This window comes from Furipterus horrens, unplaced genomic scaffold (genome assembly GCF_987537825.1).
Source record: "Furipterus horrens unplaced genomic scaffold, mFurHor1.1.pri manual_scaffold_1, whole genome shotgun sequence".
Taxonomy (NCBI): Eukaryota; Metazoa; Chordata; class Mammalia; order Chiroptera; family Furipteridae; genus Furipterus; species Furipterus horrens.
The window spans coordinates 171,749,289-171,764,667 of NW_028327171.1; the positions used below are offsets into that span (position 1 = coordinate 171,749,289).

General features: G+C 39.9%; 2 protein-coding genes across 2 annotated transcripts in view; one reads left to right on the plus strand and one right to left on the minus strand.

Moving 5' to 3' along the window:
* Window positions 1-15,379, plus strand: part of AGPS (alkylglycerone phosphate synthase) — a 175,072-nt gene that overhangs the window by 144,483 nt on the left and 15,210 nt on the right. The gene's annotated exons all lie outside the window — the stretch shown is intronic.
* LOC150022296 (intraflagellar transport protein 70B-like) lies at window positions 285-2,571 on the minus strand. Its single transcript, XM_090268058.1, has one exon. It carries the CDS (start codon window positions 2,352-2,354, stop codon window positions 357-359), a length of 1,998 nt encoding a protein of 665 aa, XP_090124184.1. The 5' UTR covers window positions 2,355-2,571; the 3' UTR covers window positions 285-356.

Below are 15,379 nucleotides of genomic sequence, written 5' to 3' on the forward strand. Positions count from 1 at the left end.
ATGGCTAAAAATTCTTTAATCAATGAGTTCTAGGTTTGATAGTGCTAAATTTTTAGATAATATAATCCTTGTGCAGGAGACTCATAAAATACAACAAAGCACAAATGATAAGGAAGGAGGGGGAACATAGGCACTACAAGATCTAATAGATACAAAGTCCACATTCAGTTTTGAATTTTTCATATAAGTAGGTAGCAAAATTCTTATATTTCACTTAGTGAAGATTGTAAAAACAGGTTTAATCAAATTATTTTTATTACAATTTTAAATTGTACAAAGTTCAACATGAAACAAAGATACCAATAGCTAAATACAAATAAAAAGTGTATTAAGATATATGCCATTATCAGACATGACTACATGTTCCATCCTGTAATCTCATAAATCAAAGCTTTCAACTGTCTGGATTCATATGTGACTGTATTCTTTCCAGTATGCATTCTTTCTTCTTCCAAGGGTTGTTCAATAATGGCAGGTATGTTCCTGCCATAAAGTTCACAGTGTTCCAGAAACTGGACACATTCTTGAATAACACTGTCACAAAGCATGATTGTGTGTTTTGACATGTTTTCTAATAAAGACAGGAAGCATCTTTTGGCATAATACCAGGTATCAGTTCCCAGCTTTTTATTATAAGGTTCCAAGCTTTTGATAATTCGGGAAATCCCAAAATCATAATTTCCTTTGGCACAGTAAAGTGTCCCTATCACCAAATTCACAATGCAGAGATGGTAGGTTTTCTTCTCTGGGTCATCATAGGAGAGCTGCTCTTCCTCCTTTTCAATCTTCCTCATCAGCTCTTCGGCTTCTTTATTTTGATTTGTCATAATATATGAAACACAGAGGTTAGCCAGTACAATAGCACTGACATTCAGGATGTTGTCATAATGTTTCTTGACTATGGGCTCATAAAAACCAATGGCTTCTTTGTATTTGTTTTCCTGCATGAACAGAACATGAGCCACATTCAGCTTCCACACATCATGGTCATTGCAGAATTCCACAGATTTGCGAAAGATCTTCTCCACCATTGGATAATTTTCAAGGTTCCAGTAGATTTTTGCCTGGGCCATCAACACGGGAATATACTTCTCTAGGATATCATCATATTCATTCACTGCCTTTTTGACAGCTTCATCATCTCTATTGTGTCTTGCTTCCTGTACTTGTATGGTGAGTCTCCGGAGCTGCTCGGTCAGCACTCCAGCTAGCCCATCAAGCTTGACGAAAGCCTCCTCAGGAGCTGTCTGGCAAGTGATCACAGCATCCAAGAAGTCATAGAGATAGGGGGTGAGGAACTTAAAAGTCAAGTGGGCGTTCTCTGCCAGGACATCTGCTGCTAGGTCAAAATACTCATACTTACAGTACAGCAGCAACAGGTTGCCAAAGGTCTCTGGGGGGAAAGGGTTCTGTTGGAGCAAAAACTGTAGCTTTTCAAACCCTTCTGTAGGCCTAACATCCATGTTCATTAGTGCCTGGTTGTGCAGGGTCACGGGGTCCAACTCTTCCTCTGCCCTAGGTGGCATGTCAGTGAGGGCTTCCTGGGCAGCCTCATAGTTTTTCAGTTGGTATTCTATGGCTGCCTTGAGGTTGAAAGCTTCCACCAGTGCAGTCTGGTGAAGGACTAAAGTGTTGCCAACACTGCGAACATCAATGCCCTCGGTGGTCATGCCCACACCTAGCTCCGGATGCTGGCGGATGCCACGCTCAACAATGTCAGCGATATGCTTCAGCGCTGGAGCATACAGACGACTGCTATAATAGGCCAAAGCCAGGTTGTAGGAAAGGTCAGGCCGGTAGCCCGAGGCCTGCAGGGCTGCGAAGAACTTGGTACATGCAGCTTGATACTGTCCCTCCTTGTAGAGCAAACAACCCAGGTTGACCTGGCCATCTGACTCGTTCTCACGCCCACTGTCTTCTCCCCCTTCCCCACTCAGTAGCTGCTCCACCAGGCTCCTGGCCCCCGGAAGATCACCCTCGCTGTACTTGATAGCAGCTTGCAGACGGAGGACCCGACTGTGGTAGGCGGGGTTGTCCAAGAGGAGGAAGGCGACCCGGGTGGCCTCCGGATAAAGGCAGGCCTTGTACAGGGCCTGGGCCTGGTACAGGCGGTACTGCTCCAGCTCCGGGTGCAGCTGGCTCAGCTGCTCATAGCACTCGGCGGCTAGCGCGAACTCCTGCAGGCGGTAGTAGCAGTAGCCCAGCAGCGACAGGCCTGCGCGGCTCCTCGGGATCCGCTGGAGCTCTCCGCCCAGCAGCTGCACCACCTCGGCGTAGTGGGAATCCCGGATGAGCCGGTACACCACCGCAGTGAACTCCCCGTCGGGGATCGGCGTACTACCCAGCCCCGCCATAACCGACACGGTTGTTGTGCGTCCTAGTTACCAAGGCAACAAGCCAACCGGAAACGGAAAACCGTAAAGAATTTTTTTCTTGCGCTTTCCCAAAGTTACTTTAGCGGAAGGACCAGACTAGAATTAGAAAGAACTTACTAATGTGAGGGTCTCTATATCTGGTCTGACCCATCCCAACTTCCAAGAGTGAGAGCGTCGGTAGTATGTAAGGGGAAAAGGAAACGCCGCAAAATACGTCAGAGACAGAAACTCCACCTCCCGGCATGCCTCGGTTCACTTGCGCCGCCGCTGGGAACGTGATCGCGCTGCATGCTGGGAGACGTAGTCTCTGCGGGACCTAACCTCCGGGGTTGAGAGATGAGGTTTGGCCTACATGGTGTCGCAGTTGTAGGTGGCGGTTGCTGCTTCCCTGTTTTGACATCTTGGTCTCTAGCGCGGAGGAGGAAGGTTTAGGTTTTGATGTTCATTGTGTTTTTTAGCCTTATACACGATGTCATCGTATGGTATATGGTTTCCTGTCGTTTTGTGAAAGAAACTTGAATGGAGAAAGCGGAATGTCAACTTTGTTTCTCCCCGAATTAGTAGGTTCTGTTTTCGGGCTGTCCTGAGGAACAGTTTCTAAGAACAGAATGGTGCAGTGACTCGGAATCCTTATTTTGTAGTTTCCAGACATTAACAACAGGAAGGAGTGTTGTGGGTCTTATCTAGTACTGGGAGGGGATTGGCTTTAGTTCCTAGTCTCCCGCCTTACTTTTCCATAAGAACTGATATTATTGAGCACATATTAGAGTTCAGCCTGGTCTCACACCTTACCTTGATCCTCCAGATTTTACTACAAAGTAGAAATATTGGAGGAATCCACGACCTCGTATTTTCTTTTTACTTTATTTTTATTGTCGAAACTATTACAGATGTCCCCACCCCACCGCCCTTTGCCCGCTTCTACGCAGCCCCTGTCCCCACTTCCCTCTGGCCATCACCACACTGTTGTCTGCCTGTGGGTTATGCATATATGCTTTTTGGCTAATTCCTTCACCTTTCATCCAGTGCCCACCTCCTCCCCAGCTGTGAGCCTGTTCCATGTATCCATGCCTCTCTTTTTATTTTGTTGGTCACGAAACAACAAAACCTACCACCAGACGTGTTGTTTTCTCTGCACTGTTAGCCACCGTGTGTGTGTGTGTGTGTGTGATTTTTGAGAGAGAGAGAGAAACATCGATTTGTTCCACTTATTTATGCATTCATTAGCTGGTTTTTGTATGTGCCCCAACCAGGGATAGAGCCCACAACCTTGGCTTAAGGAAGGGTAGGATGCTCTAACCAAAGTGAGCTGTCAGGCTAGGGCCTGTAATTGTCAGGCTTTAATGTTTTTGGATATCACTAAGATGATAAAAATTGGATTTTCTTACCTTGGCTGGGTGGTTCAGTTGGTTGAAGTGGTCATCTGGTGCGCTGGGACAGCAGTTGGGGTTCTGTCCCCAGTCAAGGCCCATGCAGGAGTCGACTAATGAATGCATAGGTGGGTGGAACAGCAGATCCATCTAAGTCTCTCTCTCTCTCTCTCTCTCTCTCTCTCTCTCTCTCTCTCTCTCCCCTACCCCCTCCCTCCATCCCTTTCTCCCTCTCTCTCAAAATTAATAAAAAATGGGATTTTCTTTCAGTTAAATTTTTAGAAGAGTTTATTTATTTATTCATAGAGAGAGTGAAGGGAGGGAGAACGAGAGGGAAAGAAATATTGATTGGTTGCCTCTCTCACATGCCCCACCTGGGGACTGGGCCCGCGACCCCAGAATCAAACCTGCAACTTTTCACTTTGCAGGATGATGCTCGACCAACTGAGCTACACCGGGCTCAGTTTTTTTTTTTTAATTTTTTAAATTGCCTACACTTTAATTTTTTTCTCTCAGATTATTAGTTTGAAGATCTCTGTTGAGATTTGTTAGACTGGACAAGAAACCGTTCTGGATTTTTTTTTTTTTTCCTTTATCATGTATTTGGAATAGATGCTTTAGATTTCATGTTAGTACCTCAGGACTATTTTTGAATAAATCCTTTTGAATTTAATGGTGCCTATCATGGGGCAGTGAAAAACTAGAGACTTGATTATCTTAAAAAATTATATTGGGATCACTAATAAAAAAACATACCCATACTGACCTGGAGACTGTAGAATTTGTGTGAGATGAATATACTTTTCAGTCAAGCATTAGAGAAGTAGACAAAGATAGCAAAAGACAAAACTGGCTTATCCCAGTGAGTTAGTGGTAAATGTTCAGTTTCATGACAATAAAATTAACTATAATTTATGAATATCTATCCTATGCAATGCCTCTGCTGGTGGCCTGGGGTGAGGGGATTGTGTTTCATAGTCTTTGATTTTCATTAGCCTCACAACCACCCAAGTAAAAGGACGTCTTTGCTATATAATTAAAGACTTTAATTCAAATTCCTTATCCTCCTCCTTTTCCTCCTTAATAGTATTGCTTCTCATAAATCTTTGCTATGTATATGTTCTGGAGCCAACATCAACCATATTGCATGGCATTCTATTAGACTATTCACATATGTTATCTCTGATTTTAATAATCACCCTGCATATTAAGGTAGAGAAAAGAAGCAGCTGTGCCATGATATCCAAAATATAAATTCATTAGGAAATAGTTACTGATGAATTAATTAAATCTATGTATCACATAAAAAACCAGTTTGGAGGGACACTAGTGTCTTGCTTTTTGGGTTGTTATTTTCCCATTAAAACAAACAAACAGCTTGATGTCTGTGAGCAGACATTAGGAAGTGATTAGTAAGATGTGGTATAGCTCCTAGCCCCCTGTTATAGTGAAAAAGAGACTTTAATAAGGCATCTGAATGCTAAACAAGCAAGTGACTGGCTACATTCTTCTCCATTGCTGAGAAGTTTGCCAAAGGTGTGTTCCTCTGGTTGGGACTAGACAAGGAACCTTCTGTATAAAAACTAAGAAAGGGACAAATTAGACTCATCTCATAAGTGTTGAATGGAGCCCTCAGCGAAAGCATCTGAGGAAGACCACTATACTCCTGCGAGGCTTTTTCCAACCTGTGCTCTGCCTGCAGTCCTTACTGGTCTTAACCCAAGGAAGTACATGGTTTGAGAGATGCGGGGCAGTGCTGCTCAATTATCAGGGAATTGGATGTCTTCTCCTTTATGACTGTCTGATCGACACATCTCTTGGAAGAAATAATTATCCAAAAGGTTCAATATTTTAAAATCCTTATGTATTTTAAGTCCTTATTTCCTGAACTGTTTACCTTGGGTAAGTTGCTCTTAAATCAAGGTAAGGTGATAGAACATAGAAAGAGGACACTGCCTTTTGTATCTTTAATCTGTCTCTGTTTCCCAGAGTTGCATCATGAGAGCATTCACCTTCAAATGGCTTCTTGGAAATATATGAAAAAGAGAAGGACTACCTGCTCTGCCACAAATTTCTGTGATCCCCACAGGCATCAGTTGAGGTTCCCCTCTTTGTGTCGGTGCCTATCTGTGAGCATGGCAGCTGAGGTGGCAGGAAGGAGGCTTGCTATGTCTTCCTCCTTATTTAATGTGCTGGCTTGAAAAAAGCAGGACATTCGGCTTAGACAGATGGAGGGCAGGGTCATTTTCAAAATGAAATGAGTGCACAAATCACACTGTGAAATTGGCATGACCATGACTGCTGCTGTGATAGTCTGACTTTTATTTAGTCTCTCATAGGCAGTTGGGGAATAGATTCATTTTGAGGTGGGGAAATGGCAAAAGAATGCCCTTTAATTAGTGGTAGAAATTCTGGAAAGCAGTGAACGGCACAGGATATTATAAAACATCATAAAGGATGGTTTCCAAAACAGTCTTGGAAAGATGGGACATATAGCAAAAAGTAAGTGTATTGTCATTTGATTTCACTTATATGTAGAATCTAAAGAGCAAAATAAATGAACAAACAAAATAGAAACAGACTTATAGATACAGAGCTCTAACTGCTGGTTTCCAAAGGGGAGGGGATTTGTGGGACTGGGTGAAAAAAATGAAGGGATTAATAAGTTCAAATTGGTAGTCACAAAACTGTCATGGGTATGTAAAGTACAGCTGGGGAATATAGTCATTAGTATTATAATAGCTGTTTAGTACCAGGTGGGTACTTGAAATATCGAGGGGACTGCTTTGTAAAGTATATGGTTGTCTAACCATTAGGTAGTGCACCTGAAACTGATACAAAATAATTAAAAAATAATTAAAATAAAAGTAAAATAAAAAGGTGAGTGTATTGTGCCATTCCTAGCAATAAGAAAGCTTTTAGAGGCTGCAGTAAAGTGTGCCATATTGAAAGGAATTAGGCTTTGAGAAAATACTGTTGGACTCAGAGTGGATCTTGCTGCACAAGAAGAAGCATGCTTCCACATAGAAGAATTCTATTCAGGCAAAATGTATAGAAGCTAAAAGCGTGATGTTTGGTTCTTAACATGCTTACCTCTCTTCCTGCCAAAATGTGAAATGGTCAAATCCCATATATATTTTACTTGGTATTCTCTTTTAAAACTAATTAGGAATTATTGTTTCTTATTTCTCTTGTAAAAATAACCACTTCTTTTGGTAAACATTGTTTATTTATGAGTATTTCAACCACAGCTGTGGTTAAACATCTTCCTTGGTAAAAGAAGACCTTCTACAATTATTTCTGTCTCTTGTTCATTCCAGACTATTTTCTGCAGGATGGATGGCTCCATTGAGAGGCTCAGTTTCCTTGCTTCCTCTGGAGTCCAGCTTGATTTTTTTTGTTCCTATGTATCCATTGATGATGAGAGAACTGACCCTCCTTCCACCACCTCTCGCCTCCCCCTTCCCCATCCCCACCTTGTAAACAGGGGAGAAAAGAATAAATTAGTGCCAAGTTTGTAGTGTAGTTCACTGATAGGAGCATATGTTCAATCTTAGCACTTGGGAATTAACCTCCTTGAGAACTTAATCTTTTTTCTCTGGTAGTTCCAACTCTATTAATATTTTATACAGTAATATATTTCCTTCTTGATATATTTTGCTTTTGATCAAATAGTTTCTGTCTAGAAGTACAATATACTATCCATTGTGTCTCAGAGCCAGGTTGATCAAATAGTTTATATTTCAAGGTTTATCCAAACTAATTTACTAGCAGAATATCATAACATGGTTTATAGAGAGGGGTTAGCAGAGAAGACACAATTGTGGGTACTGCCATTGAAAAATTCATTCCTCACAATTGAAATGTGCTATCAAATGTACTACTGGGGCTATTACCCAAATGACTTAATTTGAGCATTTTTCATTGCTCTTGTTTCCAAGAAGTAAGAAATGATTTGTAGTATAACTTTTTTATTCCAAGAGTGGTACCTTTTGTGGTCGGATATATCCTGTCTATGCCAATTTTCATTTCTGTAGTACAGCCATGAAGATAGTAGCTTAACCCTGGCTGGTGTGGCTCAGTGGAATGAGCACCAGCCTGTGAACCAAGGGGTTTGACTCCTGGTCAGGGCACATGTCTGGGTTGCGGGCCAGGTCCCCAGTTAGAGGCATGTGAGAGGCAACCACACATTGATGATTCCCTCTCTTCCTCCCTCTTTTCCCCTCTCTCTAAAAATAAATAAATAAAATCTTAAAGAAAGAGAGAGAGAGAGAAAGAAAAAAAGAAAAGAGAATATTGGGTTAGCCAAAAAGTTTGTTGGTTTTTTTTTTTTCCCTTCCCTGCTCTAGTAGCAGTTAGTTGTCTTTAACTTCATTTGAGACGATTTTGTTATATTGTATTGTGACAGCTGTCATATCAGTGTGCATTTAAAATGATCAAAATCGGCAAATTTGTGTAACCACTTTAATATTGAAGATGGAAGAAAATACACAATATTTTTGGCATATTTTTTGTTATTTCAAGAAAGGTAAAGTGCAACTGAAATGCAAAAAAGATTTGTGCAGTGTGTGGAGAAGGTGCTGTGACTGGTCAAACACATCAAAAGCGGTTTGCGAAGTTTCATGCTGGAGATTTCTCACTGGACGATGCTCCATGGTCAGGTAGACCAGTTGAAGTTGATAGCGATCAACTTGAGGCATTAATTGAGAACAATGAATGTTATACCCATGAGAGATAGTCAGCATACTCAAAATATTCAAATCAATAAAGCTATTGGTGAAAATGAGAAATGCGTCTTTTATTTTATGAAAAAAACTAAATGGACTTTTTGGTCAACCCAATAATAAATTAGATGGGAAAGGTCTCTGAAGTCCAGGGTCAGCAGATAATATTTCTTAAAGAAAGGTGTCATCAGTCTCTGAACGAGCACCTTATCTGGCTTGCAAAGCATCCAAACTTCTTCCGTCAGAGAGTGACCCATAAAGGCTTTGATGAGCAGCCATCTAATAGTCTGAAAAGGACTGTGCTAGTATTTTTGGCTTTTCTCATAGCTCTGTGGAGTTATGAAACCCTTCCAGGGCCTGTGCTAGTGGATTAAGGGACCAACTCAGAAACCAAGCTTGTCTTTCAAGCCTCCTGCTCTCACATTCCCCACATCCAGTGAATCAAGTTCTGACAATTCTGCCTCTGAAATACCTCAACTCCATATATTGCTCTCCAGTTTCTTCCACCGTGGCTCTGGTTTCTGCCACCACCGTCTCTCTCCTAGAACTGCATCAAATTTCCTAAATGACTTACTCTCATTTCCTTCTGGGTCAGTTCCAAAGATTTCAAAGCACTTTATCTCACTCCTTTGTTTTACTGTGGGACCTCATTAAGCCTTTAAATGCACTTCCCCATCTCTCCCAGGAGGTCATGAGATCCTTGCGCAAAATAGAGCCCCAGGGGCTCCTCTTCCTAGGTCTGGGTTTCCTTCTCAGGTGTGCAGGATGTCACTCACCCCAATGACTCTTGCCTGAATGTGTGAGAATGTCTTGGGACTGAGCCTTCATATGGTTTGGGAAAAAATGGTTGCAATATATGGTATTAGAAGTTGAAGGTGATGTATACAGTGTTCCCTCACTTATCGCGGGTATTTCGTTCTAGACCCCCCCCCCCCCGCCCCCCGCGATAAGTGAAAATCCACGAAGTAGGAACCTTACATTTATTTTACTATTTATATGTATTTTAAGGCTTTATAAACCCTTCCCACACACTTATAAACCATTCCCAGTCCCTTATTAACCTTTCCCAATCCCTTATTAACCTTTTCCACACTTTCATAAACACTACTTATGTTCTTAAACATATTCTACATTCTTAAACCTATGTAACTTTAACAACATATGTATATAGTACCACAAAATCCCACAGTATAGTGAAAAATCCGCGGTAAATAATTAAATATAATATTTTTAAAAATCCCGCGATACAGTGAGGCCGCGATAAGTGAACTGCGATATAGAGAGGGACTACTGTAAACTTCATTTGATTTAGTCACTTTTTTCTAGTGAAGAATTTAATAATATTATTTTGTTTTACAAGCCCATCAGCTTTTATTACTTCTAGATCTCTATGCCATGGAGGGGTTCTTCGCCCTTTCTGTGTCTTTTAACCTTTAGAGATATCTTTGTCCTTCTCTAGCCCTGGCATCCTGCTGACCTTGCATCTACCTATAAAGGACTTAGAAAAACAAAAAACAAAGAAACGAACATTGATCAAAGTCATGAAAATGCCCCCCAACACATAACATATTCAAAGGAGATAGCTAGTTCAGTATAAAGTCATCTGAAGTCGATTCCTTGTTCTGCCACCACCAACAACATAGCCAAGGAAAAGGGTTTTAACCTCACCGAATTGCTGTTGCCTTATTGGTAAAACAAGGACCACACTAACTTCTTTGTTCAAGATAATACAAATCATCTGGTCCATAGTAGGTATTTAATACACTTTAACTATTATTGTTATATAAATGAAGCTATAGAGATTCCTTGGGACAAGATTACTGAGTTAAATAGCTGTTATCCAGGAGTAGATGTTCTCTGATACTTCAGATGCTATATTCCTTTGTGCCTGATAAACTCCTGAATGTGCAGGGACAGTTATCTGTCATAAATTATTGTCTTTATTAAACCCACTACTTCAAGAAATTAAACCACCAACTTAAATATTGTATTTTGTTTACTCAATATTTAGTGAGTGCATCATGGAGCATCCAGACACTTCAAGAAACACACAGTCCAGGGGAGATACTACAAATACATCCCAAAAAAATTACCACCCAGACAATATGCGCAGTGCCTTGAGTGATAAAACTTGGCATAGAAGTTCAGAATTTATAGTAAAAACAAACCATCATTCAGCCAGAGCAATGGTTTGCAACCCTCTCAGCTACCTTGCTCCTCTCCTACACAACAAATATTTTCCAAGGCCCTCTTTACTATTTTGAAATAAAATTTATATATAATATTCTACACACACAATTTATATTAATGTTCTACACTCATATTTTCTCTTTCTTATTTCCTTCTTTTTCTTTTCTTAAATTTCAGGTGCATAAACTGACTAATCATAATCCTTGATTATTGGTACACTTATTGATCCATGCATGGTCCTCATCTAGTCTTCTATTTGTTCTGCTAGTTATTTTTAATGTAATAATCACCAGTGACATCACCACCCAGCATAATGTAGTGTAATGTAGTTAATTTTTCCTTTTATAGTCAGTGATCTTTATTATGATTTTTAAGTATACTTTATTGATTATGCTGTTATAGTAGTCCCAATTAGTCCCCTTTGCTCCCCTCTGCTCAGTACCCCCTTCCCTCTAGCAATCCCACCCCCCTTAGTTCATGTCCATGGGTTGTGCATCTAAGTTCTTTGGCTTCACTCTTTCCTATATTATTCTTAACTTCCCCCTGTCTATTTTGTACCAACCAATTATGCTTCTTAATCCCTGCACCATTTCCCCATTTGCCTCCCTTCCCCCTTCCAGCTGATAAACCTCCAAATGATCCCTATACCTATGATTCTGTTCCTTTTCTGGTTTGCTTCATTGGATTTTGTTTTTACTTTTTAGATTCAGTTGTTGATAGCTGTGAGTTTGTTGTCATTTTAATATTCATAATGTTTTTTTCTTAAATAAGTCCCTTTGACATTTCATATAATAATGGCTTGGTGATGATGAACTCCTTTAGCTTTACCTTGTCTGGGAAGCACTTTATCTGCCCTTCCATTCCAAATGATAGCTCTGCTGGATAGAGTAATCTTGGTTGTAGGTCCTTGCTTTTCATTACATTAAATACTTCTTGCCAGTCCCTTCTTGCCTGCAAAGTTTCTTTTGAGAAATCAGCTGACAGTCTTATAGGCACCCCTTTGTAAGTAACTCTCTGCTTTTCTCTTGCTGCTTTTAAGATTCTCTCTTTATCTTTCACCTTTGGCATTTTAATTATGATATGTTTTGGTGTGGTCCTCTGAGGGTCTAGCTTGTTCGGGACTCTGTGCTTCTTGGACTTGCAGGTCTATTTTCTTCACCAAATTTGGGAAGTTTTCCTTCATTATTTTTTCACCTAAGTTTTCAATTTCTTGCTCTTCCTCTTCTCCTTCTGGCACCCCTATGATTCGGATGTTGGTGTGTTTAAACTTTTCCCAGAGGTTCCTAAGCCTCTCATTTTTTTCAATTCTTGTTTCCTTATTCTGTAGTGGTTTGCTGTTTTTGTCTTCCTTATGTTCCAAATCATTGATTTGAACCTTGGTTTCGTTCCCTTCACCATTGGTTTTGTGTGGATTTTCCTTTGTTTCATTTAGCATAGCCATTACTTCTTCCCTTATGTGTCTGCCATACTTAAGCATATCTGTCAAACCTCTGAGCATCTTTATCACCAGTGTTTTGAACTCTGTGTCTGTTAGGTTGGCTATCTCCTCGTCCGTTAGGTTGGCTATCTCCTCATCACTTAGTTCTCCCACTGGAACCTTGATCCGTTCCATCTTTTGGGCCATACTTCTCTATCTCCTCATCTTAACAGGCTCCTGTATTTGTTTGCCTCTGTTTTACGTAGAACTGTCACACCTGTTACATTTTAAGTGGAGGAACCTTATGTTTTTGTCATACAAGGTGGCCCATTTCACCACATTGTGGCACTGTATGTGGGAGAGGGGTCTGAGAAGGAACAATGCTGCTTGCTCAGCACAAGCCCCTTTTCCAGGAACTTTTCCCACTTCCATATGGGACTGGTGCCCCTCTAGTTGTTGCCCTGGCCATCGTTCCCAGGGTAGGTGGGTCTGCGGATGTTCTAGGACAGTGGGGGCCCTTTAAACAAGCAGACTCTGCTGAGAGACTGGCAGTTTCTTTCTCCGTCCCAACCCCCACTGGTTTGCAGTCAGAAGCAATGAGGCTTTATTTTCCTCGGCACTGGAACCATGAGCTGTGCAGTCTGGTCTGGTGCTGGGAACTCTCCCCAGGTGTCTCTCCCCACTTTTTAAAACATGTGACTGCACTTTCCACTGGCCTGCTGCTGCCGCCGCCGCTGCCACTGCTGCCACCACCACAACATATCCTCTGTGCCCTGGCTGCGCCCCTCCTACCTGTCTGGATGAGTATTTCTTCATTATATCTTTGTTTGTTGGACTTCCATACAGCTCGATATTCTGGAACTTCTGGTTGTCTCTAGTTTTGAGGTAGTTGTATTCCTTCTTAGTTGTGGAGGGAGACATAGCATGTCTGTCTATGCCTCCATCTTGGCCGGAAGTCCCTATTATATCTTATTTTAAACACATTTTCTTATTCCATGATTAGATATATCCACATATATATTTTAAAGTTTTTTTCTGCATTTAAAATTTTTATCTGGTTGAGTTTTGTATATGATGTGAGATGGATATTCAACTTAATTTTTTACCAGATGAATAACCATTTTTCCACAGCTTCATTTTTTGTGGGTTTTCAATAGTTTTTAATTATTATTTTTCAATTACAGTTGACATTTAATACTATATTAGTTTCAGGTATACAGGATAGTGGCTAGATATTTATATAATTTATGAAGTGATCCCCTGGATAAGTCTAGTACCCAACTGGCTCTCTACCTCATTGTTACAATATTATCGACTGACTACATTTCCTATGCTGTACTTTACATCACCATCACTATTTTTGTAATTGCCAGTTTGTACTTATTAATCCCCTCACCTTTTTCACCCAAGGCCCCCAAATTTCCTTCCATCTAGCAACCATCAGTTTGCATTCTGTATCTATTTGTTTGTTTATTTGTTTTGTTCTTTAGATTCCACATATAAGTAAAATCATATGGTATTTGTCTTTCTCTGTCTGAGTTATTTCACTTAGCATATATCTTCTAGGTTCATCCATGTTTTAGCAAATGGTAAGATTTCATTATTTTGTATTGCCTGGTAATATTCCACTGTATATATGTATCACTTCTTTATCCAGTCATCTATTGATGGACACTTGGCTATTGTAAATAATGCTGCAGTGAACATAGGGGTGCATATATTCTTTTGAATTAGTGTTTTCAATAAATACCCAGAAGTGGAATTGCTGTGTCATAAAGTAGTTCTATTTTTAATTCTTTTTTAGGACATCATACTATTTTTAAAAATGTAATCTTTATTGTATTTGTTTTTATTACCACTTAGTCCACCCCAGGAATCCATACTATTTTCCATAGTGGCTGCACCAATGTGGCTCCACATCCTCACCAGCACTTGTTGTTTGCTGGTTTATTGATGATAGTCATTCTGATAGATGTTAGGTGATATCTCATTGTGGGTTTAATTTGCATTAGTGATGTTGACCATCTTTTCATATGTCTATTGGCCACCTGTATATCCTTTTTGGAGATATGTCATTTCAGGTCCTCTACCTATTTTTAAATTGGATTGTTTGTGTTTTTTGGTGTTAAGATGTATGAGTTCTTTATATGTTTTGGATATTAACTTATTATCAAATGTGTCATGAGTGAATGTCTTCTTCCACTAAGTAGGCTGTCTCTTTGTTTTGTTCATAGTCTCCTTTGCTGTGCAAAACCTTTTTAGTTCGATGTAGTTTCATTTATTTTTCCCTTTTGTTTCCCTTGCCTGAGAAGATATATCCAAAAAAAGTATTACTAAGAGCAATGTCAGTGAGTTTACTGCCTATGTTTTTATCTACGAGTTTTATGGTTTCAAGTCTTATGTTTAAGTCTTTAATCTATTTTGAGTTTATTCTTGTGTATGGTGTAAGAAAGTGGTCTAGTTTCTTTTCTTTTTTTGCATGTATATGTTCAGTTTTCCCAGCACCATTTATTAACTGTCTGTACCCTCATTGTATATGCTTGCCTCTTTTGTCATAGGTTAATTGACCATATAGGCATGGGTTTATTTATGGTCTCTCCATTCTGTCCCATCAAGCTATGTTTCAGTTTTTATGCCAGTACTGTGCTGTTTTGATTACTCCAGCCTTGTTGTATAGTTTGGTATCAGGTATCATAATACTTCCAATTTTGTCTTCTTAAGATTGCTGTGACTATTCAGGTCCTCAGTTTTATTTATTAAATAGTCTCTTAGTCCATCTCAATTGCATATGCCTCCTTTGTAATATACAAAGTTCCACATATGCATAAGATTGTTTCTGGGCTCTTTATTCTAATCCATTGCAGATTATCAAGTTTTTTACCAATACAAAATTATCTTAAATATATAACTCTGTTCTAAATCCAAATATGGTTGGGCAGATATTCCTGCTGTACTTTCCTTTTTCAGAACTGAAGTGTCATGGCTGTTCTTGGCCTTTCTTTACATTCCCTTACATACCTAATTTTTAAAAATAAACATAATGTCCCTACTGTAACATAAAGAAGAAAGAAAGAAAATGCTTTATAGTAAATAGTATGTAGTTTAATATATATGCGTGCTAGGCCATGGCAACACCAGAAAAACATCCCACAAATATTTATAATGCCCCTTAGAGGAGTGCGGCTGCCATGGTGAGCTGACGGGCTGAAGAAGTGAGGCAATATCAGAAAGGCATAAAGGGGACTTAAATGAAGGGTAGTATTTAAGCTAGCAGATGATAGAATGGATTTCAGTGCAAAAGTA